The 24,791-nt window shown below is 47.1% G+C and overlaps 2 protein-coding genes across 11 annotated transcripts in view; one reads left to right on the forward strand and one right to left on the reverse strand.

Moving 5' to 3' along the window:
* The window catches only part of CSGALNACT1 (chondroitin sulfate N-acetylgalactosaminyltransferase 1), an 87,201-nt gene extending 70,940 nt beyond the window's left edge, over positions 1-16,261 (forward strand). For 6 of the 10 annotated variants that reach the window (XM_048848026.2, XM_048848023.2, XM_048848021.2 and 3 more), the window contains 4 exons: positions 1,919-2,097; positions 2,607-2,701; positions 10,572-10,653; positions 14,069-16,261. In XM_048848026.2, coding sequence (XP_048703983.2) covers positions 1,919-2,097; positions 2,607-2,701; positions 10,572-10,653; positions 14,069-14,352 — 640 coding nt within the window. In that variant the 3' untranslated portion in view covers positions 14,353-16,261. The other 4 variants (XR_007356384.2, XR_007356385.2, XM_075127436.1 and 1 more) reach the window with 4 other exon arrangements.
* Positions 16,262-18,932: 2,671 nt separating this feature from the next.
* Positions 18,933-24,791, reverse strand: part of SH2D4A (SH2 domain containing 4A) — a 31,402-nt gene continuing 25,543 nt past the window's right edge. The window contains exons 8-10 of the mRNA XM_048848032.2: positions 24,350-24,480; positions 21,695-21,915; positions 18,933-19,991 (exon numbers count right to left, since the gene is read on the reverse strand). Of these exons, the coding sequence (XP_048703989.2) occupies positions 19,899-19,991; positions 21,695-21,915; positions 24,350-24,480 (445 nt within the window). The 3' untranslated portion in view covers positions 18,933-19,898. The remainder of the gene's footprint in view (positions 19,992-21,694; positions 21,916-24,349; positions 24,481-24,791) is intronic.

The following is a 24,791-nucleotide window of genomic DNA, read 5'->3' on the forward strand; positions in this document are numbered from 1 at the left end:
CCGATAACGAGCCGTTTACACTGTCACTTGCAGCAGCAAAATGTTTGTCTTGGGGTTGGGGGGGCTTTTTTAAGCACCTGTGAACGACAAGATTTTTGTCGTTCAATTGGCAGTGTAGACAAAGCCTAAAAGTGATTCCCTGTTTGTTAGCCTATTTTGTAAGCTCCTTGGGACAGATGCTACATACATCTCTGTATCTTGTACAGCTCCAGCTACACCATGCTTAACAAATGCTAAGTGATAATAATTAAAAGGAAATTCCCACCATTTGCAATTAGCAGATACATTTCTAATTGGAGAATGATAATGCAGCAGCTTTGCTGTCAAACACAGATGGGACGACAAAGCAGTTGACTTGTGATTTAGCAGCTCGTAGGGTTCTTCCGTCTAATGAGATAAGTCACTCCCCACCTTGTGTATCCTAATCACTAGTTAGCCTGGGGATTTAACCAATGTGCACCATCAAAGTGTTGATTAACGGTCCAAATGATCACTTTTGGCATCCTTCCAGGAACTTCAGTACAGCCTGCTAGTGCTTCAATTATTTTGGATCATGCCCAGTTTCAGCAGAGAAGCTCCAGGAAAAATAGGGAAATGGCTTTGTCAAGATTCCTTCCCCACTCTGAACTCTAAGGTACAGATGTGGGGACCTGCATGAAAGACCCCCTAAGCTTATTCTTACCAGCTTAGGTTAAAAACTTCCCCAAGATACAAACTTTGCCTTGTCCTTGAACCGTATGCTGCCACCACCACGCGTTTTAAACAAAGAACAGGGAAAGAGCCCACTTGGAGATGTATTCCCCAAAAATACCCCCCCAAGCCCTACACCCCCTTTCCTAGGGAAGGCTTGATAAGAATCCTTACCAAATTGTACAGGTGAACACAGACCCAAACCCTTGGATCTTAAGAACAATGAAAAATCAATCAGGTTCTTAGAAAAAGAATTTTAATTAAAGAAAACGTAAAAGAAACAATCTGTAAGATTAGAATGGAAGATAATCTCAGAGGCAGTCGGATTCAAAACATAGAGAATCCCTCTAGGCAAAACCTTAAGTTACAAAAAGACACAAAAACAGGAATATACATTCCATCCAGCACATCTTATCTTACCAGCCATTATACAAAAGGAAATGTAACGCATTTCTAGCTAGATTACTTACTAACTTTACAGGAGTTGTAAGGCTGCATTCCTGATCTGTTCCTGGCAAAAGCATCACAAAGACAGACTAACCCTTTGTTCTGCCCCTCCCCCCACCTCCAGATTTTAAAGTATCTTATCCTCTCATTGGTCATTTTGGGTCAGGTGCCAGTTAGGTTACCTTAGCTTCTTAACCCTTTACAGGTGAAAGGGTTTTGCCTCTAGCCAGGTGGGATTTTATAGCTCTGTATACAGAAAGGTGGTTACCCTTCCCTTTATATTTATGACAGGCTTACAGACCAGGAGTCGCAGCAAATAGCCATGTTCAACCTGTCCACGTGGCCGTGTGATGATTTCTTATGCAGATGTCTTGATGTGCTGGGGGGGATTAGAGAGTTCAGAGACGCTGACAATTCTGATGATATCTCTAAAAATATGAGTGAATATCTCTTTAAAATATTGATTTTAAAATTTACAACTTAGACATAAAATAACTAGATGATTATTTTATTAAAATGGGATACAACTCCTTCTCTCTTACTGCTGTTTCCTGGTTTCCTTCACAGCCTATGAATACTATCCCAGAAATATTTAAAAAGACCTTCTAAGTACAAGATCCGAGTTAGATTCCATTCCCATTTTGCCTACTGTGTCATAGAAATAAACTCCATGTTCCTTTTTTTTTAAATATGTCGTTCAGTAAATACAGTGACATTTATGAAGAGTTGACTGCCCCTTTTATCTCTTAAACCTCATCTCATGTACTGCTGCTCCTCCTAGATCAGCTAACTTCAAGAATTTCACCTTTATCCAGCTGAATGAAGAATTTTCGAGAGGGAAAGGATTAGACATAGGTGCTCGCATCTGGAAAGGAAACAACGTCGTTCTCTTTTTTTGTGATGTAGATATATACTTCACTGCTGAATTCCTGAACACCTGTAGACTGAACACACAGCCAGGTATGGCTACCTAGGGCATTTACTCCTTTAAACAGACTTCTCTTTATTGTGCAATAACCTTCACTAATGTGTTCCCTCTTTCAGGTGGGCAAGCAAGCTATTGTAAGGCATTCTTAACATTCAGCTCTACTAAGGCTTGCCTAAGAGTAAAGGCCTATATTGCTGATTGTCACATTTTAGATGGAGTGAGAAGAAAAACAAATTATCAGCTTCCACTATGATTGAATTCCTTGCCTTTGTCACCTTGTTTTCTGGGGTCCACCTGGGTCATTTTGTCAAACTACATCTGCATGTTCACATTTTCCATCCAAAGCACAACACACTGAGACTGTGTGGGCCTTATCTAAAACCCAGGGAAGGCAATGGAAGTCTTTCTACAGACTTGAATGGCATTTGGATAAAGCCCTAAGTCTGTTTCCAGGATCACAGAGAAGCACAAGTTTAATCTAGTTTTAGAGCATCAAACAACTTTATCAGTAATAACTTTCTCTTTTAATCCATCATTCTAGGGAAGAAAGTATTTTACCCAGTTCTTTTCAGCCAGTATAACCCAGGTATAATTTACGGGCACCATGGTTCCATCCCACCCTTAGAACAGCAGCTGGTAAGTAACTGGCTCTAAAAATGCATGCTTTGAACTGTGCATAAAACTTCCCCTTCAGGAAGACGTCTGTGCTCGCGAACAGAATTTCCCCATCTTGGGTCCATTGAGATGCGGTGTGTAGAATATGTAACTTATTGTGTCCAGCACGTTCTGTGGTAATGCTTCACGCTCTAGCAGCTTAATGAACAGCTTTATCTTAAAGCATATTTGATATTTACATTTGTAAATTAAGAATTTAAATATAGGCTGTCTGTCTGCCAGAAGCTACATTATGTTGACCAGATTCCACTTCAGGGAGTGTACAGCTCTGGGGCTAATGAAACCCGTCATTGTCTTAGCTACCTCATCTGTCTAAGGTAATAAGATTGTTGTCCATAAAGAGTTTAGAGCTCATTGGACTGATGGTGCAGGAAGGTAATTAATCACTGGAACAGACTCCCACAGGCTGTAGTGTGCATTCTCCATCACTTGAGGTTTACGTTGAAATTGGATGTCTTTCCAGAAGTTAGGCTCTAGTACGTTGTTGGACTCAGTGCAACAATGGCTGGGTGAGGCTGAGTGGCTATGCAGGAGGTCAGACTAGATGATCCTTACGGTCCCTTTTCACCTTAAATGTATCGGCCAGAACGTCCACAGGTGTAAATCGCTGTAGCACCACTGACTTCAGTCCGGCCCTATGCATGAATAAGGACAGAGTTACTATTTTAAAATGGTGTAGTTAGGCATGCAGTGTGAGTTAAGGCCAGGCATCTCTGGCGGGCCAGAGAGTAGATAAGTTGGGGAGGAGCCAGAGTGTAGGGGTCAGAGTGAATCCCCTCTCCAGTGAAGTTACTTTGCAGCACTGTCCTGGAAGCAGGCAGAAGAGGTCCAGCTCCTTTGCGCTCTTGCTCTGTCATGTGCTGTTGGTAAAGCAGGTGCTTGAGAATTTGCTCCATTTACACACACAGTCACTACACTCCTGTTTCTCCCTAAAGATCCTGCTCATCCTACTGGATCCCCACCCTTGGGCTCACACACACGCACCAGCCTAAAGCGACTCCTGGAGCTCAACACTCAGATCTGTAGATCCAGGGATTAATGAGCCTTGTGGCTTCAACTAGGTTCTCTGCTCAGGTCCTTTCTGACCACAGCCAGTAAAGAGGCCTCCACTGCTTGCCAGAGCTCATCCCACCTCTGCGTCAGAGTTTAGTCTACCACCGCCCCCCATGCCTCTCCCATACAGGAATTGTTTGAGGTGTCGTGTCAGTAAAGGCCCAACAAGAGCTACAAGGTGGGATTTTGAAAAGGGCCCAAAGGCCAGATTTGCGAAGGCATGTAGGTGTTGCTGCACTCAACGTTGCAATGCCTAAGGGATTTAGATGCCTCTATTTCATTTTTTAAAGTGATTTAGGCACTCAAGCCTCGATCCCATCAGCTGTCAATGAGACTTTGGCTCTGAAGTGCCTAAATCCCTTTTGGAAAATGTGTTAGGTTCCTAAATACATTAGGCGCTGCACTGCAGCAACACCTTTACAAATCTGGGCTAAGTAACCGAGGCGCACATGCCTCATTGACTTTGCCTTTTGAAAACTCTATCCCAGGTTTTTTAAAATCCTTTCCTGCTATTACCAGACTTACCCTGTCCGAGACATTCTGAAGTGGCTGGCCATATCCATCTCAGATAGAATCAGGAGACACCCCATCAGATGAGGAAAAAAATACAAAATAGGGCTTGTTTACAAAGCAGACAATTTGTATGGCGAACAGGAAAAAGCTTTTTCCTCATTTACGTGGGATCAGTGAACAGACAACGGATTCGTGAAACATTCCATGTGAAATATCCTCTGCATTATTAAAACGAGAGCTTGGAAAATCCATTGAACTGTTTGTTCCAAACAAAACCTTTCCTGATACCACCACTGAATTCACACTAGCTCTTATCTTTCTGCTGCAGCCTGACCAGAGAACCCCAGGCTTGTCAACAGTTTGAATAGGAAAGGAAACAAAAATGTTGTTATAAGACTAAAGTCGTAAAAGTGTTATAAGACTAAAGACCACTGTTTGCTTTGTCAGGACTGCACAAATATTTATAGCTAACATGATAATTGTGCAATGTGATGCCTGCCTCAGAGAAGCATCTTGATTTAAAGAAGACACATTGCCAATATCATTTTTATTTAGTTAATCATATTTTCATTCCAGATTTCTTACTGGGCAAATGGCCAGATCAGTGCCATTAAAACAAGAACACTGTTGGCCGCCTACCATGCTGCTTGTGCAGCTGAGAAAGTAGCCTTCAAAAAGCTTTCAAAGAAATTGATTTGTGCTGTAGCGGCTAGTTCTAATGGGAAATTATAGTGCTAATGCATACAAATAACTTGCTGTAAAGCCACTGCTATGTTGATTTCCTGTTACAATGCAGGCTTGTAACAGATGGCTTCTTAGTGCCTATTAATGGGTTTGCAGTTTATGGCTATTAAAGGGGAAGAAGAAATGAGATCAGAGATGGATGCAGTAGTGGCAGAAAAGCAAAAGGAGCAGGACTGAAATAAGAAAAGGCTAGTACTGAAAATGGATATATGAAAAGAACCGGAAGGGAGGTCAGTGGGCTACAATGGGGTTTGCAATCAGGGGTAAATTCCTAGCTCGGCCACAGACATATGTAACCTTGGGCAAGGCATTTAGACCAAGATTTTCAAAAATAGGTGCCTAATGCCAGTACCCGACACCCATATTTAGGTGGCCAAGTAGGTGGCCTGATTTTTCAAAAGTACTGAGCACCTGGCAGCTCCTCTGGAAGTCATTGGGCGCTCCTGGATGCTCAGCACTTGAGAAAATCAGGGCACTTACTTAGCCCTCATCTATACTACGAGTTTAGTTTGAATTTAGCAGCATTAGATGGATTTAACCCTGCATCTGTCCATGCAGCGAAGCCATTTTTGTCCACTTAAAGGGCTCTTAAAATGGATTTCTGTACTCCTCCCCAACGAGGGGAGTAGCGCTGAAATCAACATCACCGGGTTGAATTTGGGGTAGTGTGGATGCAATTCAACGGGATTGGCCTCTGGGAGCTATCTCACAGTGCTTCATTGTGACCACTTTGAACAGCACTTTCAACTCCGACGCACTAGCCAGGTACACAGGAAAAGCACCGGGAACTTTTGAATTTAATTTCCTGTTTGGCCAGTGTGGCAAGCTCATCAGCAGAGGTGACCATGCAGTCCCAGAATCGCAAAAGAGCTCAAGCATGGACGAAACGGGAGGTATTGGATCTGATCGCTGTATGGGGAGACGAATCCGTGCTATCAGAACTCTGTTCCAAAAGACAAAATGCCAAAATATTTGAAAAAATCTCCAAGGGCATGAAGGACAGAGGCTATAACAAGGACCCGCGGCAGTGCCGCATGAAAATTAAGGAGCTCAGGCAAGCCTACCAAAGAGGCAAATGGCCTCTCCGCGTCAGAGCCTCAGACATGCCGCTTCTATGATGAGCTGCATGCAATTCTCACTACCCCACCCCTGTCCGTGGACACCTGCAAAGGGGGAGTCTCACGCAACAGGGAGGAGGAGGAGGAGGATAGTGCACAACAGGCAAGTGGAGAAACCATTCTCCCTGACAGCCAGGAACTGTTTATCACCCTGGAGCCAATACCTGCCCAGGGCGGGCTCCCGGACCATGAAGCCGGAGAAGGCACCTCTGGTGAGTGTACCTTTGTAAGTATAATACATGGTTTAAAAGCAAGCATGTTTAATGATTAATTTGCTCTGAAGACTTGGGATGCATTCGCGGCCAGTACAGCTACTGGAAATGTCTGTTAACGTGTCTGGGGTTGGAGCAGAAATCCTCTGGGGACATTATTAAGGGGACATTCAGAGGTGGCCATTCCTGCTGGGCTGTTTGCCTGTGGCTGAAAAGAAATCATACCCGCTTTTAGCCACGTGGTGAGGGGGGACCATTCATGCTGAGCTGTTCGTGTTTGGCTGGCAGGGATTTTCCCTGATACTAGTCACGCGGTGGGAGGAGGGGTGAAGCGATCATCCCAGAGAATTGGGAGGGGGGTGTTAGTTGGGTTTGTGCTGCACGTTAATCCAAAAACTGCAGCCCCTCCTTTTAAATGGCTAACCCAATAGGTGCTTGGTATGGGAAAGGAGGGCTCTGTTGTTTATAACATGTGGGAACCGTTTCAAAGGTTGAAGAAGCTGAAAGACTGTGGCTTACCATGGCTGCCTGCAAGCCAAATTCTGTTGCCTTGCCCTGCATGTGTGATCTCTCACACCAAACCAGCAGGGCCTCAAAATAAGAGGAAAAATGTGACCTTGTACCAAAAGCACATGTGCTATGTAATGTTAACAGCTTGGTTCACCGTGAAAGAGTCTACCCACTGTTCTCTAAAATGTGTCTCTTTAAATACTACCGTCCCTTTTTTTCCTAGCGCAGCTGCAAATGTTTCAATGTTCTCCCTATCATCTCCGTCCCAGAGGCTAGGGCAGATAAGAAGGCGAAAAAAACGCACTCATGATGATATGTTCTCTGAGTTCATGCAGTCCTCCTGCACTGAAAGAGCTCAGCGGAATGCATGGAGGCAAACAATGGCAGAGTCCAGGAAAGCAGAAAATGAACGCGAGGACAGAAGGAACGAGCAAGATGAGAGGTTGCAGGAGCAAGAGGAAAGGTGGCGGCAGCATGATGAGAGGAGGCAGGACCCAATTCTGAGGCTATTGGAGGATCAAACTGATATGCTCTGCCATCTGGTGGAGCTGCAGGAAAGGCAGCAGGAGCACAGACCGCTGCTGCAGTCCCTGTGTAACCAACCGCCCTCCTCCCCAAGTTCCATAGCCTCCTCACCCAGATGCCCAAGAATGGAGTGGGCGGGGCCTCAGAGGACTGCCCAAGCAACAGAAGGCTGGCATTCAATAAGATTCGAAGTGCAGTGTGGCCTTGTCCTTCCCTCCTCCCCTCATCCACCACCCCACCCGGTGCTTCCCTCCCAGCCTACCTTGACAGTTATCCCCGTATTTGTGTGACGAATTAATAAAGAATGCTTGAATTTGAAACAACAATGACTTTATTGCCTCTGCAAGCGGTGATCGAAGGGGGGTGGGAGGGCGGTTGGCTTACAGGGAAGTACAGTGAACCAAGTGGGTGGGTTTTCATCAAGGAGAAACAAACAGAACTGTCACACCGTAGCCTGGCCAGTCATGAAACTGGTTTTCAAAGCTTCTCTGATGCGCAGCACACCCTGCTGTGCTCTTCTAATCGCCCTGGTGTCTGGCTGCGTGTAATCAGTGGCCAGACGATTTGCCTCAACATCACACCCCGCCATAAACGTCTCCCCCTTACTCTCACAGATATTGTGGAGCACACAGCAAGCAGCAATAACAATGGGGATATTGGTTTTGCTGAGGTCTAACTGAGTCAGTAAACTGCGCCAGCTGCTTTTAAACATCCAAATGCACATTCTACCACCATTCTGCACTTGCTCAGCCTATAATTGAACAGCTCCTGACTACTGTCCAGGGTGCCTTCATGAGCCCATGGCATTAAGGGGTAGGCTGGGACGCCAAGGATAACTATAGGCATTTCAACATCCCCAACAGTTACTTTCTGGTCTGGGAAGCAAGTCCCTTCCTGCAGCTTTTGAAACAGACCAGAGTTCCTGAAGATGCGAGCGTCATGTACCTTTCCCAGCCATCCCACATTGATGTTGGTGAAACGTCCCTTGTAATCCACCAGTGCTTGCAGCACCATTGAAAAGTACCCCTTACGGTTTACGTACTGGCTGCCAAGGTGGTCCGGTCCCAAGATAGGAATATGTATTCTGTCTATCGCCCCACCACAGTTAGGGAATCCCATTGCAGCAATGCCATCCACTATGACCTACACATTTCCCAGGGTCACTACCCTTGATAGCAGCAGCTCAGTGATTGCGTTGGCTACTTGGATCACAACAACCCCCACAGTAGATTTGCCCACTCCAAATTGATTCCCGACTGACTGGTAGCTGTCTGGCATTGCAAGTTTCCAGAGGGCTATCACAACTCGCTTGTGAACTGTGAGGGCTGCTCTCATCTTGGTATTCCTGTGCTTCAGGGCAGGGGAAAGCAAGTCACAAAGTTCCATGAAACCCTTATGCATGCGAACATTTTGCAGCCACTGGGAATCATCCCAGACCTGCAACAATATGCGCTCCCACCAGTCTGTGCTTGTTTCCCCCGGCCCAGAATCAGTGTTCCATGGCATGAGCCTGCCCCATTGCCACCAGGATGGCCAAATTGCCGGGGCCTGTGCTTTGAGAGAAGTCTGTGTCCATGTCCTCATCACTCTCGTCACCGCGCTGCTGTTGCCTCCTCGCCTTCTTTTGCAGGTTCTGGTTCTGCATATACCACATGATGATACATGAGGTGTTTACAATGCTCATAACTGCCGCGGTGATCTGAGCAGGCTCCATGCTTGCCATGGTATGGCGTCTGCAGGAGAGAAGAGTTGCAGCGGTGGCTGATGATGGATGCCACGAGAATAGATATTTATAGAGAATGACGAGAGGACCTGCGAGGTGGATTCATGAGAGCAGCAGAGCAGAGTTGCAGCAGAAGCGGTGGATGACGACGGTTAGCACCACGCACATTTCCCAAGGAAGAACACACATACCCGGGAGCCCATGACAGACAACATGGAGAAATTCGCTATTGAGACAATAGCAGCAGAGCAGAGTTGCAGCAGAAGCGGTGGATGACGATGGTTTGCAGTCCTACTGCACTGTCTGCTGAAAGCAATATGGCATCCGCATGGAAAAAAGGCGCGAAATGATTGTCTGCCGTTGCTTTCACAAAGGGAGGGGCGACTGACAACGTACCCAAAACCACCCGTTGCAATGTTTTTGCCCCATCAGGCATTGGGAGCTTAACCCAGAATTCCAATGGGCGGCGGAGACTGGGGGAACTGTGGGATAGCTACCCACAGTGCACTGCTCCGTAAGTCGATGCTAGCCACTGTAGTGAGGACACACTCTGCTTAGTGTGGACATACGCAATCAACTATATAAAATCGATTTCTAAAAATTGACTTCTATAATGACCTAATTTCGTAGTGTAGGCATACCCTTAGACACCATAACTTTAGATCCCTATTTTTGGAGATCTTGGTCTTCATCTTGCTGTACCTCAGTTTGTCATCTGTAAAATCAGGACAATGGCACCTCCGTTGTTTGTCTTATCAATGTAGATGGTTCGCTCCTTGGGGGCTGTGTATTACTACATGTCGGTACAGTGCCTAGCACCATAACACCCTGAACTTGGTTAGCTCCTCTGGTCACTGCTGTATTTCAAATAATATTTCAATCTCACAGGCTTTCCTAATTGTTTATGTCAATTTGTAGGTGGTTTTAAGTCATTTTGTTCCACCAGCCAAATTGCATCTGTAAACAGTGTCACATTAGTACTGAATTATTTTAGAAGACCCCTGAAGTCATTCTGCTAGTGCAGCACTCTTGTAAACTGTAATCAATGCATGAGACTGGCTCACTTCCTGATGTCTTAATACATCCCCAAGACAGATTCAGAGCCGGTGGAAACTAAGCTGTCATTGAGAATAACAACCTTCCTGCTTATGAAAATAATCTTCAGAAGGTGACTCATGATGCAATGTTTTCCTGAGTCTGCAGACAGCCTGCAGTTAATTTTAGCAGAAACATTCGGCTGAAGTCTGCCACTACTGAAGTCAGTTAGAGCTGGGTCAGGCCCTTCTCCACTGACAGGGTATAATGCAGTATGGGATAGAACAAAGTGGGGTGGCTGTCCCCATTCCTAGCCACCCTGTAGGGGTGTCCCTCTTTTGCTCAGGTTACAAATTCTACTGCTCTGATATAAATGTTCCTTTTCCCCCACCCCCAAGGTTATAAAAAAGGAAACTGGATTCTGGAGAGACTTTGGCTTTGGAATGACATGTCAGTACCGGTCTGATTTTATCAACATAGGTAAGAACGTGCACTTAAATAAACCTGCTTTAGAGATGCTGGCTCAGATTCTCTTCCCCAGTGCAGCCCCTTTGTGCCACTCCCCTGTGAAGGGAGTGTGGCCTACCACTACTGTACTGTGGCTATTCCTAGCTGCCATACGGGACCCTGGGGGCTGTAGCCAGCTGGCACACTTTAGAGCAGCCCCAAAGCTACTCTAAACTATTCAGGCTCCTTTGGGCTCCCGGGCCAACTGTTAATTGCGATGGGGCACAGCTGAGAATCCAGTTCATTTACACCGTTCAGGGCTAATTCAGCCTGGGTATCAGAAATGTATTATGATGAAACAGCTGTTTCCAATATAGTCCTTTTAAAATTTTCTATTTAAAATGTCCCTTGGGCCCTTGCATTTGGGAGAGCTGAGTTGATGGAGAAATCTCACTAGGTATTACAGAACTTCCCTCCTTGACATCTTCAAAGAGAGATGATGAAGAAACAGTGCCTGAGCTCGCTTCTTTCCGCACTGTTTGCAGTCAGAGTGAGCATCCAGTGCTTGGTTAACTGGGGTGGAAGGGAGAGGGATGTGTGGATCCTAGAGAGCATAGTGAATAGTGGGACCCAGTGAGTGTTCCTGGCCCCCATGCACAGGAGTCTCCTCTTCATCAGATGGGAATTCAGCTGCAGATGGCAGGAAGGGTAAGGCATAGTTGTGACTGGTCCATGGGCCCACTGCTCCCTGGAGGCATTCACAGCAGGTACCATGCAGCCTGTCAGACCATTATCTTCACCCTGCCAACCATTGACAAATCCTGGACAAATCCTGCACCCCTGAGTGCAACAGCAAAACTCCCATTAGTTTCATCCCAAAAGGCACAAACTCAGCAGCAACACCTCCAGCCAGTAGCCCAGAGCTTTCCTTCTAGACACCACACAACTGCCGCCCTGCGACCAGTGCCAGTGGTGAGAGAGGAGCTGCGTACGCTGCCCTGATGGCTACCCAACTATGACTGTGCAGGGCCTATTTCAGAGTCCAGGGCTCTCCCAGTCCTTCCACCTCTCCTAGCCTCTCATCCCAATTCATAAACCAGAGTCCATGTGCTCACCTATATACCCTGATCCTGCAGCCAGCAGGGACAGGCTCAGAGATGTTAGGGGAGTCCAGAGAGCCCCTGTTGGCCAGGACAGTAAGCCTTGGCCACACCTGCCTCAAGCTCTTGAGATGCAGTCAACGCTTCCTGTCCCACCCCAAGGCTGCTGGGAGTCTGCTGCTTGGCTAGGGCTCCCCTGGAGTAGTTTATGGCCTTAGAGTATCAGGAGCCACCAGAAACTCAAGTATCTGGAGATCCCCAAGCTCTGGTTGCTCCAGACATTCCCTTCTGGTACCAAGAGCTCCTCTGCAAGCTGCCAGGAGGGAGCAGAACTGCCTGGGGGGGGCTGGCTGTCAGAGCATGATGGAAAGGGGGAGCCCTCTGCCTGCCCCAGACGCAGCCCTTCCAGAACGACTGTCTGCAACCAGTCAGCAAGGTCAGAGCCGCCACCCCGGAGCAGGAGCGGAGGCAGAACTGGGAGATCTGGAGTCATTTCAGGCATTTCCAACCTGCTGGCTGCTTTAGCAGCTGCGAGGAGGCATCTAAAAACAATGCACGCGGGTGGGGAGAGAACCAATAACAGAGTCAAAGGGCTCCCTTCAGTCCCAGGCTGTTTAGTATTGTGCTTTGAGTTTCCGTACAGATAGGAAGGAGAGGTACCTGGCCAAAGCTCTAACATACCAGCACGCTAAGAAGCAGTTTCCTGCCCGCCACCTGACAACTAGCAGAACTACATCACTCCTCTCCCCCCGGCACAGCTCTGTCCCCCTCCTCCACACCAGCCCACACGAACAGATGCACTTTGCAGGGTATCCTGAAGGTCCGCACACCTTGCCTAGTGCAGCCCAGGTGCAGGAGCTCATTCACCAGCCCCGCATGGAGGACGTTCTGCCCTTGACTCCAGCAGAAGCTTTTGAAAATGAGAAATGCAAATCACAGGCAGGAATTTTTTTCCCCCGTCGGCTTCCAGTGGCTGACTTGCTTTCTGACTCTGCTCTGCTTTGCCCCGGCGTTGCAGAGGTCCAGGCTTATAAAGGAAATGCAACTGCAACCTTCAGCTGAGCTCTCGTTTAGGAAACAGAGCATGAATGTAAGTGCTGCTTGATGCAAACACAAAGCAGTTTGGTCTGTGGTGGCAGGTCGAGGGAAACAGACATCTAAAAATGTAGGATTGTTTGGCATTTCACGCTTTTTGCTGAAATTGGTCTAAATGTAAAGCACGCCACAGCTGATGGCCACAAAGAGCTGGGGTGTCATAGGACAACAGAACCCCCGTTTTACAAACTAATTGGGGACTGAGGCATTCATAAAAATCAGAAAGTTCGTAAAATTGAACATCTCAAAATAACAGTAAGCACAGAGCACAAATTGCTGTGGGGTGCATGGCATTGCTTTCTTTTTGTTCTTCAGACCACTGCCACGCGAATTCCAAATGTACTGGAGGCTTCAGAATGTGAAGGGCTGGCAACTTGTTCTTCACTGACCACACTTTCATTATGGGATCTTTTTTCTTCTGGTCAGGAAAATGGTTCATGTAACTGCTCATTTGTAAGACTGGTGTTGGAGGTTTTAATGTAGTTCTAGGCTTACTAGGAGGGATGATTTTCCTGGTTGCGGTTTCCATGTAGAGACCATATAAAGGACCTAGGGGTGACAGTGGACGAGAAGCTGGATATGAGTCAGCAGTGTGCCCTTGTTGCCAAGAAGGCCAATGGCATTTTGGGATGTATAAGTAGGGGCATAGCGAGCAGATCGAGGGACGTGATCGTTCCCCTCTATTCGACATTGGTGAGGCCTCATCTGGAGTACTGTGTCCAGTTTTGGGCCCCACACTTCAAGAAGGATGTGGATAAATTGGAGAGAGCCCAGCGAAGGGCAACAAAAATGATTAGGGGTCTAGAACACATGACTTATGAGGAGAGGCTGAGGGAGCTGGGATTGTTTAGCCTGCAGAAGAGAAGAATGAGGGGGGATTTGATAGCTGCTTTCAACTACCTGAAAGGGGGTTCCAAAGAGGATGGCTCTAGACTGTTCTCAATGGTAGCAGATGACAGAACGAGGAGTAATGGTCTCAAGTTGCAGTGGGGGAGGTTTAGATTGTATATTAGGAAAAACTTTTTCACTAGGAGGGTGGTGAAACACTGGAATGCGTTACCTAGGGAGGTGGTAGGATCTCCTTCCTTAGAGGTTTTTAAGGTCAGGCTTGACAAAGCCCTGGCTGGGATGATTTAACTGGGAATTGGTCCTGCTTCAAGCAGGGGGTTGGACTAGATGACCTTCTGGGGTCCCTTCCAACCCTGATATTCTATGATTCTAGCATTAATTATGTCTAATTTTCTTTGCACTAGGTGGCTTTGATCTGGACATTAAAGGCTGGGGAGGAGAAGACGTGCATCTCTACCGCAAATACCTTCACAGCAACCTTATCGTGGTCAGGACGCCTGTCCGGGGCCTCTTCCATCTCTGGCATGAAAAGCGCTGCCCGGATGAGCTGACCCCGGAGCAGTACAAGATGTGCATGCAATCCAAAGCCATGAATGAGGCTTCTCATGGCCAGCTGGGGATGCTAGTCTTCAGGCATGAGATTGAGGCTCACCTCCGCAAACAGAAAACCAGCAGCAAAAAGACATGAAGCCAAACCCCAAAACTAGTTGGTTGTATTTTCAGACTGTAGCTGCTTAAAGAGAAAAGGAGCGTGCAACATCTGGAGCAGAAAAGCTGGAGCTGGCAGGAAAAGGAAGACAAAAGAAAACGCTTGCACTCCCTTTTCTTTCCTTCCTTAGCAGAGCTTTTGAATATGCCATTTAGCCTGCTTTCCCACACTGGCTCCTGCCATGGAATTGGAGACAAAGGCGGAGCGAGAAGAAAGGTGGTAGAAACCAGTACCTTGCGTTTGATACTTGTGCGCCCTAACAAAGGGGGTGTTGCGTTTCATTGAAATATCCAGATGTGATGACTGCTGCCCTGATCCTGCAAAGACTTATGTCCGTCTTTAATATACTCTAGTGGGGTTGCTCATACTTCTAAGTGTTGGCAGGACTTGGCCTTGCGTGGCCTATGTATTCAAAAGTGAGGAATGATTTTAGGTGTCCACCCTGACGCACCTAAAAGGGGCCTGATTTTCAAAAAGCACAGAGCACCTGCCCTTCAAAAAACACTCTTTAAAGGTGGCTCAAGTAACATCCAAAATCAGTAGTCACATCTGAAAATTTAGGCCAGTCTTCAATAGTTAGAGACACATTAACATTTAGTTTCATAGAGATAAGCGTCTAAGAAAAGGCTTTCTAGAATCTAGAAAGCTAAAGATCTAAGTAAAATTCCAAAATGCTGGAGCATGGTGTCATACTCCACTCTGTACATTAAACCAAAAATGAAAAGCCATAGCTTGGAGCTTTCTTCGGACTAGTTTGTTACCGTGTGTTCTGTTCTAGAGAACTTTTAAGTATCTGGGTTTGTTTTAAAGTGAGCATTTGTTTGCTTGTGAGTTATTTTGTGCAGATGTAAGTTTCCTACTTCAGGCCTTACTGAGAAATAGCACAACCTTCCTCTACATTTTGAAAATGGTTTGCCGTTTAGATCATAGATCCATAAATATATCCATTTCTCTCGCCAGTCAAGTCTCTATCCTGAAACTGGTTAGCAGGTGGAAATGCACACCTTCTTTCTATTGGAGACATGGTGAAGAGAATTCACTTAGCTGAAGTGAAGGAGAAACTGTTCTATTCCAGTAGAAAAGGGAGCATAATTTGCAATCTGATTTAATGAGAGACTCTAAATAATGAATATTGTACATAAGAACAGCCATACTAGGTCAGACCAAAGGCCCATCTGGGCCAGTAGCCTGTCTTCCGACAGTGGCCAGTGCTAGATACCCCACAAGGAATGAACAGAACAGGTACTCATCAAGTGATCCAAACCCTGTCGCTCACGCCCAGCTTCTGTCAAACAGAGGCTAGGACCAGAATCCCTGCCCATTCTGGCTAATAGCCATTGATGGACCTAATAGACACCAAAATGAATGAAGGACCTCTTTAGGACTTGTTTATACCAAAGTATTCAGTATAAACCAAATCTAGTATTTTACCCAATGCATAGTGGAGTTTTTTGTAAGTGATATAAGAAATACATTTCTATGAAGGATTAATTGGAGCCTCTAAGACTTGATACACTGACAGCGTTCCGAAGTGCTTCCCAGAAATTGAGCTGCTTTTTAATTTTAAGAGTTTTGTTTGATAGTTGCATCCAGCACTGTTCAAAACATGTCTTATTGCTATCATAAAATATTTTCTTTTAAGGTTGACTGTTTCTTTCATCATTTTAGATTTTATTAACTAACAACAGATGCATGGGCTAGCTGTTTGCTTTCCTACTGTTTTCCTATCTTGATCTCATTGTTCAGTAGCTTCAGATTCTTTCAAGCCATTTGGGATACAAAATTGTATGGTCATTATTTGTGCGTTTACCAGGTGGAAAGCCAGAATGTAAGACAGTACCGTAACAATAAATAAAATAGGGTTTATATGGACATTGTGCAGAAGGCATACTACCTCTCTGAAAGCATTCTTTTGCAAGGGGGACACACTGAGAACACCCTATTGTAAGTACCGTTTTTTACTTGACACTTTTAATTCTAGAAAGTATGCTCAGTTTTTTTAAAATGTGGTAGAAATGAGTAATAGGTTTTGTGAGACAACTTGATTATCGTGTAGGCCTATTGAATTAAAGGGACACCATTCAAATAGCTTAGCCCTAGAACCTCCCCTGCCTTTAAACACGTGCTGGAGAAATATCAAATGGAAGGCTTTGGCTTCTAAATAGCTCTTTTACAAAGGGGTAGCACTGAATGCTTAGAGGAAGAATTTCAGAGACTTTTGTAGGATCTACCAAAAATGTTTGTCTAAGCAGGCTAACTCTGCAGCACCAGCTATGTAAGATGTCCTGTTTTCAAATCTATGAAGATATGATTGATAAATCTTTTCACCAGTAGGGGAGAAAGCAATAGGCTTATTTAATTCACACCCTTTATACACCGCAGATGTCTCCACAGTCCCCGTAAACTGACGTGAGACTAGGTGCAGTATCTGAGATAGTGTGTCTGAAGCTCCCGCCCCCCAAAATGTGATTTGCCTGACCATCCTACCCCGCTTGTGCCCTGTGCGTGGGATGGATCTGAGCACCTTTAAGTCTTAATCCATCCCTGCCCCTGGAGTAGTATCTTCATCCAGCCCCTTTCACACCACTGCAGGCCAAGCTTTTCCTGTAATCCTGCTGCACTTTGGCTGCAGCAAGGCTGTTTCAATCACGCTGGTGCTCACTGCGGTGGCCCCTGAATGCAGATGCAGCTTTGGAGAGTAATGGCACTGCATTAATGAGGAGGTGAGGAAGGCAGCCAGCACGTAGGAACTATGCTGTTCTCTGGACATTGTGATTAATTGCAGTTTGCACCTCTGTAGAAGTTAGACAAAGCAAGGACAGGAGTGGAGTGGGGAAGAGAGAACAGAATCCTTGTTAATTCACTCCTCCAGCATAGGACATGTAGCTTGTTCTGAGAGGCCAGTTCTAGCTTGACACAATACAGAAAGTAGCCACACTAACTGTACAGTGCTAGCTCTGCCCTTCCTCCTCCTGGGAATGCCTGCTCTTGATCCTAAGGAGGTGAATCACTGATCCTTTCACCTGTGTGCACTACTGAGAGAACACAAACAGCCAAAGCAAGAATTCTCTCTCTCTCTCTCTCTCACACACACACACACACCCCACCCCCCAAACTGTGGGCTGCATGGTCCACTAATAGGGCAGGAGGTGCCTGGCCTCCCTGCATAGTTGCATTGCTACTATCCTTGGGCTCTGCAGAGGGGACAACTCTTCCAGGGGAAACACCATTTCAAAAAGCTGGAGCAGCTGCCACGCTCATCCTGAGGGCCCAGCTAGGAGGCAGAGTTGTTGACTGGTACTGCTGAGCATCACAGGATAACGACGGACAGAGCTGGGAATCTGGCCATCCTGCTTCTCCAGAACTGGAACACATCCTTGTTCTGCAATTTTTGAACAGCTCCAGAGTCAGCTCGATATTCAGTCTGTGCCGGAACATTCAGTTTCAAATCCCATGGACTCAAAAACGTCAAGGTGTTTTGCTTGATTTGGCTCAAATTCCTGCACTGAAGAAAGCAGCAGGTTGGCAAAAGCAGGTGGCTAAGTCAGTGTCTGTGTATGACTTCTTTCTTCTTAAGCTTCCCAAAAGTGCTGTTTTTGTCGGTGCATGTTGGCAGGTTTCAGAGTGGCTCTCTGCTCACAACACAAGATAAGGCATGTCATTTTTCACTTGATGAGCATGAACTGTGGGCTCTTCCTAAGCTGTAAGAGTGTTTATGATTCAGAGGGCAAGCTTTTAGAGCCTGGAATGCTTCAATAACTGCTGCGGATTGGCAAAGATCAACAGTCTCTTAAACACTTGACCTACTGCTATGACCATTCTCCTATGTAAAAAAAGAAACATAATCCTCAGCGTGTTGTGACAGAGGTTGCCTCTACCGTGTGGCAAGTGGTTAAGCAGCATATACATTTTAAGACCAGAAGTGTCCATGGTGATCATCTAATTTGCCCTCCTGCTTAGCACAGGGCATAAAAACTTCACCCAGTCCTTCCTGCTGCAAGGTCATCTCTTGTTGCTGGGCTAAAGTGTATTATTTTTAGAACGACACCTTCTCTTGATTTGAAGGCTTCAAGGGATGGAGAATCCACCACATCCCATAGGACACAGAATAGAAGAAAGGTGTCAGATACCCTTTTCAAAATGACCTGAAGGACTTTGTGTTGATGGTTTTCTTAAGTTTTTGCAGAACAACCCCAAGCCACATGGAAGAGGAGAAATGAACAGGTAATTTACACTCAAACTGGACTGATTTTTGTTCACAATTTTGAAGATCACAGAGCTTGCAAGTTGTCATCTTTAGTGGAGGGAAGGGAGATACTTCATCTGATTTTCATAATATGCACCAACAACTCTGGTACAGATAAGACACATTTTAGCATCTCTGTGAGTCTGTGCCTTGATATTTCATACTGCAGCTCTCTAGGACAAATACAAGCTCAGCTGTTATGTCAAAGAAAAGTAGAAGGCCCAGCTACATTCAGCATGAGCAGTTATCTCAGAAATGTGCCTTAGTGTGATACGCATGAGATGTGTTGACAGGACTTCGATAAACAGTTACATTACAGAAAGGAGCCCGGGTACTTTATTGGCAGGCATGTCTCATTCTTCATGTCAACATTAGACTTGAGTAATACTAACAGTAAAAGGCTCCCCAGGAGGTTGGATGTAAAAGAGCCCAGGCTCTGTGTGCAAGAATTAAAACTTCTCAGCCAGATTCCAACTTGGTTTCTTTATTTAAGAAACTTGCTGTTTCCCTCCCATCTCCAAAGGGCATCATTCTTCCCCCTGTGAAGAGGGGCCAGCACAAAGCTTAGCAGCACTGAGTAAGCCCCACTGGGGCCCTACCTTCAGGGCTTATGTGGGCTCAGGCACTGCAGAGGTCTTGTGCTGGCCCCTCTGCATGGGGTGGATTTTATGATGGACCCCATCCTGCAGCACATTGAGCGACCGCTACTCCCACTGACTCCAGAGGACTCAGCCCCTTGCAGGACTGAGCTGCAATTATGCAACTTACCCCTAGGGGGCCAAGTCCCCTCCTTGATGTGGCTCCACCCTCTTTGAACAGAGGTGACCCCTTTTGGAGTTTAAAATACCAATTTCACTGCACATCTGGCAAACATCCCACAACATCACATTTAATGGCAATTTATGCTGCAATAGCTGAGGGCAAAATGCAGCTTAATCAGAGAGAGCCCATTTATGCCAACTGTCACTAACACATGGCAGTATCTTCCTTCTCTTCCTGAGCTAACCCTACTCCAGTAAGGTTGAAGTCGCCAGCGCTCCTTCATGGCTTGCTAGGCTGCTGAATGCTGCGGCCTGATGCTGCTAACAGAGAGCAGCTCCCAGCAGTAATTGCCCTTTCCCTGCTTTGCTGCTAAACATTTTCAAATACAGACACTTGTGCGGAGTATTTCACTTCATCGGTGCTGGCTGGGCATTTGGGGGTCCGTCTCTCGGATAACAGTTCATCTGTTCATTCGGGGAAGGCATGGGTGTGTGTCACAAGGTGGGAACGGAGGCTTTCACTCAAAGAGATCAAGGTAGTCAGGTTCCGGGCCCTGCTGACCACATGGGTAAAGTAGCAGCTCCTTCCCCAAAGAAGTGATGGGCTCCTCCTGTTGGCCAAAGGACAGTCGTTAAACTCCACCATCTGAAATGAACACAGATGCACTTAGGGGCTGATTGACAGCCTGTAGGGGTCAAGAGACATCTTTCCATGGACTTTGAGCCAGCCCAATTGGGATTTAGCCCAATCATCTTTCATTTATATTGTTAGGGCTCAGTTCAAAGCCTGCCAGAGTCAACGGAAAGGCTCCTGTAGATTTCTGTGGGCTTCGGATCTGGCCCTGTACTGCCTTGGCCGGGCCTCACATCACAATTTAAATGACGAAATCCAACACCCTCAGACTGAGAGGAGCTTTAACACTTCGCTCTGCCTCCTCCTTGGCAGCAGCCTCCCGACAGCCGGTCAACACTTTGGAGCAGGGACAGTCTTTTTCCTCTGCTGCAACACAGGTACTGCAAGGCATCAAGCCAGCCATGATCTACCTCCCCTTGCTCACCCAGACACTACAAAAGTGAGCCAATGAGACTGCTACCCACCCTCCCTCTTCAGCTCTGGCTTCCCCTTGCACGCCCCATGTTTCATTCTTCCCCACTGGTAGCAGGAAATGGATTCTCATCTGTTAAAGCACCATGCCTGGGGGGTGGGTGGATCCAAAGGCACCAGCGTTTCTCTTTGCTACCAGTGTGGGCTTCGCTAGTAGGAGCGTCTCTTTGAGAACGGTAGTGTTACTTAAGGGCGTTTCAGGTGTCTCTCATCTAATGTGGGGTGATATTCACCCCAGGTAGTGGCCTAACCAGCATTTAAGTGCCCCGTTCTGAGAACGGAGGTGGAACAAGCACGTTGGTTTTGTGCCAGCCCTCTGCCCAGGGGTGCCCGAACACCAACTCATTATTTCTCACTGAAATGGGCTTGAAAACCAGTTTAAATACATTCAGTGAGTTGGCGCCTCCTGTCAGTAGGAGCTGTACCCTCACCAAGTGACACCGGCAACGTGGGAGTCCCATGGAAACAAGATCTGCTTCCATTCTTGCTTTACAAGTTGGCTGTCTTGTCTATCACAAGCCAAAACCCAGCCTGCAGTGTCCCCGGAAACACCTTCTCAGAGCGGCTGAATGTTTAGGAAGCTCTCAGATGGTGAAATTCAGTCCTGTGCAGAGGGGCAGCAGAAGGCCAGCTGCCCAATAAGTGCCACCTATGCCTTCACGCTAGGGTTGATGTGATGCATGACCTGGGTGCTGCACCAGGGCAACCCCCACCCCAAACACACACTCCTTCCAACTGGCCCTCTGCTGACCACAAATGACCTTCATTAGCTCCACTAACTGATACCCACTGTTGGAGCTTGGCACATGAGAAATACGGACTCCTGAATCCGAAGCAATGGGAAACTATATCAAAGAGAGGCCCAGCCTGCTTCACTCCGCTCTGCTCGGCCCTACCTTTGCTGCCCGTGATCCCTTGGTTTTATCGAATGGAAAGGTGATTTATTGCCCTGTAACCCTACAGTTCCTGGCACACAGTTGGTTCACGGAAGGGAAAAATGTAGGGACAGTCCCAAATCATGTAACAAGTTTACCAGAAAAACTGGTTTGGTTTGTTGATAAACTAACCTCTGCCTGCTGGTGGCTTTCATTTGCATTATGGTAGCCTGTGCTCGGTGCTGTACGGACATAAAGAGACAGCCTCTGCCCCGAAGAGCTGTAGGCCAGTTACAAAGATGAATTGTTACTACAAGCATGGAGAGGGGCTCACCTTGTGGTAGTTGACAAGGTCGGCCAGCGTTGAATGCTGCAACTTGTCCACCCCCAGGAAGCTGTAGGAGTTGCTGGAGGCGTCTATTAGAAAGTGCTTACAGCCCTCCGGGGACAGATAGGAGAGTGCGTAGCCTTTGATTTTTTCACTGATCCGGACCAGAAAGCTCCCGAGCACCGATTTGCTCAGCAGGTCCTCTGCTTGCCGTAGGGTTACGATACCTGCCAAAACCAAACCAAAGAGCTCAGGGGAGAGAAGCAGTTTGGGGGGAGTGGAGGGCTGAATGTAACAATGCTAAGGAGGATTCGGTTTTAACCCTCAGTCTACACTAATCTGTAGCATTGACATCATGCTGTACGTCTCAGCAGGACTTCACAACCTCACCACTTTGCTGTAGGCCAGATTGTGGCCGGGCTAGCAGGAGCTGCACAGCACGGTCGGGTAAGGGGGATAAGAAGGGAGGCAGATAAATACCTTAGCTAGCTAGAGTAGGCTGCTGGTAAAGTCTCCACATACAGAAGCCCTCGCTGTCCTTCAGTAATTCCACTTACGTAATTCCAGTAATTCTATAGTTTGTTTTCACTGCTTACTCCTCTCGAGGAAACGCACTCACAAGTAGAGAGACCAAGCACGCTGGTAGGGGATGCTCACGCCCATTCTGTTTTGCACAGAACTCATGTGTATAACATTCTTGGTGCACCTTCAGAGTCTTTCGTCGCACCTGAGTTGTTCCCGTTGGCACTGGCTGTCACATCAGCCGAGAGAACAACTCTGCTCACGCCCACATGGGGTGAGTGCACAACGTGTGGGATTTAGTGACTCAGGAGAGGTCTATGCTGCAATGAGAGGTGTGGTTGCCGCTGGGGCAGGGCACTAGTTTTAATCCAGTTAGCATGACTCAGAACAGCAAAGACGTCACAGCAGTACAGGCCAAGGGTAGGTAGCCAGGGTTCCTGCATGACTACTTTTAGCCACACTAGCTAGATTAGAGCTCGTGCAGGTCGGCCGGCCGGCCTGCCTGACTGCAGTGGAAACGTACCCTTAGATGCAACATACATTAATGTTACATGATTGCAGATGTGCTCTACCAAGCAAACACTCCTCACTGAAGTGCTCAGTAAAGGGACCCAATGATTTTGACATTTTTAAGGTTTGTTGCTTTTGCTTGGTCTAGAATCGTTGGATCAACTCCTCCATGGCCACCCCCACCCACCTCCTTAAGCCAGGACACGTGCTAGGGCCTTACTTCTTCCCTTAGTGGTATAGTCAATACAACTCTGGGCTCTTTTCAGCTGCAGATCTCAAAGCAGGTGACGGAGAATGGTTGAGATCTCTAACCCCATTTTCCTGGTGGGAGACGGAGGCAAAGAGTGGAGACGTCACTTCCACAAGTCAGTGGCAGAGGAACAGAACCCAGGTCTGCTGAGTCCCACGCTAGTGCCCTATCCCTGATGGCACTGCTCCCTGCCAAGTGCCCCGCTGAGGCTTAGCTTAGAAAGCAACGCTTCGTGTACAGAACGTGGAAGGTCTTTTAAGCCAGTCCAATAAGCAGCCAGAAGCATCAAGCTGTGAATTACATTTGCCATTTGGGCACAAGTTTCCATCCAGAAGAGTGGATCAACTGGGAATGCCCTCCTGGTGGGGTGGGAAATACGCCCCTCCTTTTCAGATAGGCTAACTCTCCTTGGTTGGCTTTGTCCCATTAGCAGGGGGTGGCAGAGCAGACACAGGGAGCCTGTGTGATTGGCACAACATTTGCAAAACAGCTGGCCAGGCCTGACGTTCTTGCTTTGAAAACATTTTCCTTCTCCCATGTGGATTGCCTGCCACAGCTGACCAGCCCCGTCTACCCGATTAGAGGGGCAGAGAGGGGAAATGACTTGGCCAGGGCTCCCCCAGCAGGTCTCTGGCAGAGCCAGGAGTAGAATGCAGGGCTCCCAAGTGCCAGGCCTGCCCTCTCTGCACTGTATGACGCTGCCTCCCCAGCTAGATCTCCTTGCTGAGAGTGACCATCAGCAAAGCACTTTGCAGTCACTTTCTTTAATGGATTGGAAGAGGTTGACCAAATTTGTTCCTACCCATTCTGGGTCATCGCTCTACCCAGCATGCCTCTTGCGCCTTGACACTGTCTTTCCTTGGTGTCTATTATTTGTATTGTGGTAGGGCCTAAGTGCCCTAGTCATGGACCAACACACCAGTGCGCTAGGTGCTTCACAAACAGAACTAGCCGGCAGTCCCTACCCCAAAGAGCTTGCAGTCCAAGTGTCCACACCATATGATAAATGATCTTTTAGGCCTGATCCAGCAAGACACTTAGCACCTGGCTTTAAACATGTAGTTGCTCCACGGACTTCAAGTGAAGTTGAGGATCTGGCTGAAGATTTTCCACTAGTGGGAGGCTGCTCACAGGGTGAAGGGAAAGGTGCTGTCCATGATATATAGCAGCAGAGTCTGGCAGCGAAGATTTGGCAAGGGGACACTCAGTATAATGTGTGAGCTGCCGTTTGTCTGTGCTCAGCGTGGGTTACCGTTGTGCTGTTGGGGCACACGGTGTCTGGAGACGTTTCTCAGACTGGGAATGGACCTGGCCTGGGGTGGCTTTCCACGGACCACTGTCCTAGCGCAGGAGAGGGGCTGGGAAGCTGCAGCACTCACCATGGAACCAGGGTGCTATCCTGTCCGTGGATTTCTCATAACCCGCCCGAAGAGGTAACTGCTCTTCTTTAAACCACCTGATGATGCTCTCCTGGGTGGAAGTGGAGATGGTCCTCTGCACGCCCGGATTCCTGCGGTTCCAAGAGACTCGTGCTTTGTACAGTGAGGTCACACCCCAGAATTCAAGTTCTGAGCTCATCACAGCAGTGTCTGAGGCCCAGATGCCCAAAGGTATGTAGGCAATTAACTCCCATCAAAATCAATGGCAGTTAGGCACCTAAATACCTTTGAGAGCCTAGGCCTGAGGACCTAAGTTAGCTTTGCCAAAGAGCAGCTGCTTAAATCTTGAGGCATGGATGCTCTCTGGTTAGATGGATTAAAGCTATCCTAATACAGATCTTACGCCAGGGTCATTTGAAATCATTGTGTTATTTATTGGAGG

The sequence above is a fragment of the Caretta caretta genome, chromosome 4, assembly GCF_965140235.1.
Source record: "Caretta caretta isolate rCarCar2 chromosome 4, rCarCar1.hap1, whole genome shotgun sequence".
Taxonomy (NCBI): Eukaryota; Metazoa; Chordata; order Testudines; family Cheloniidae; genus Caretta; species Caretta caretta.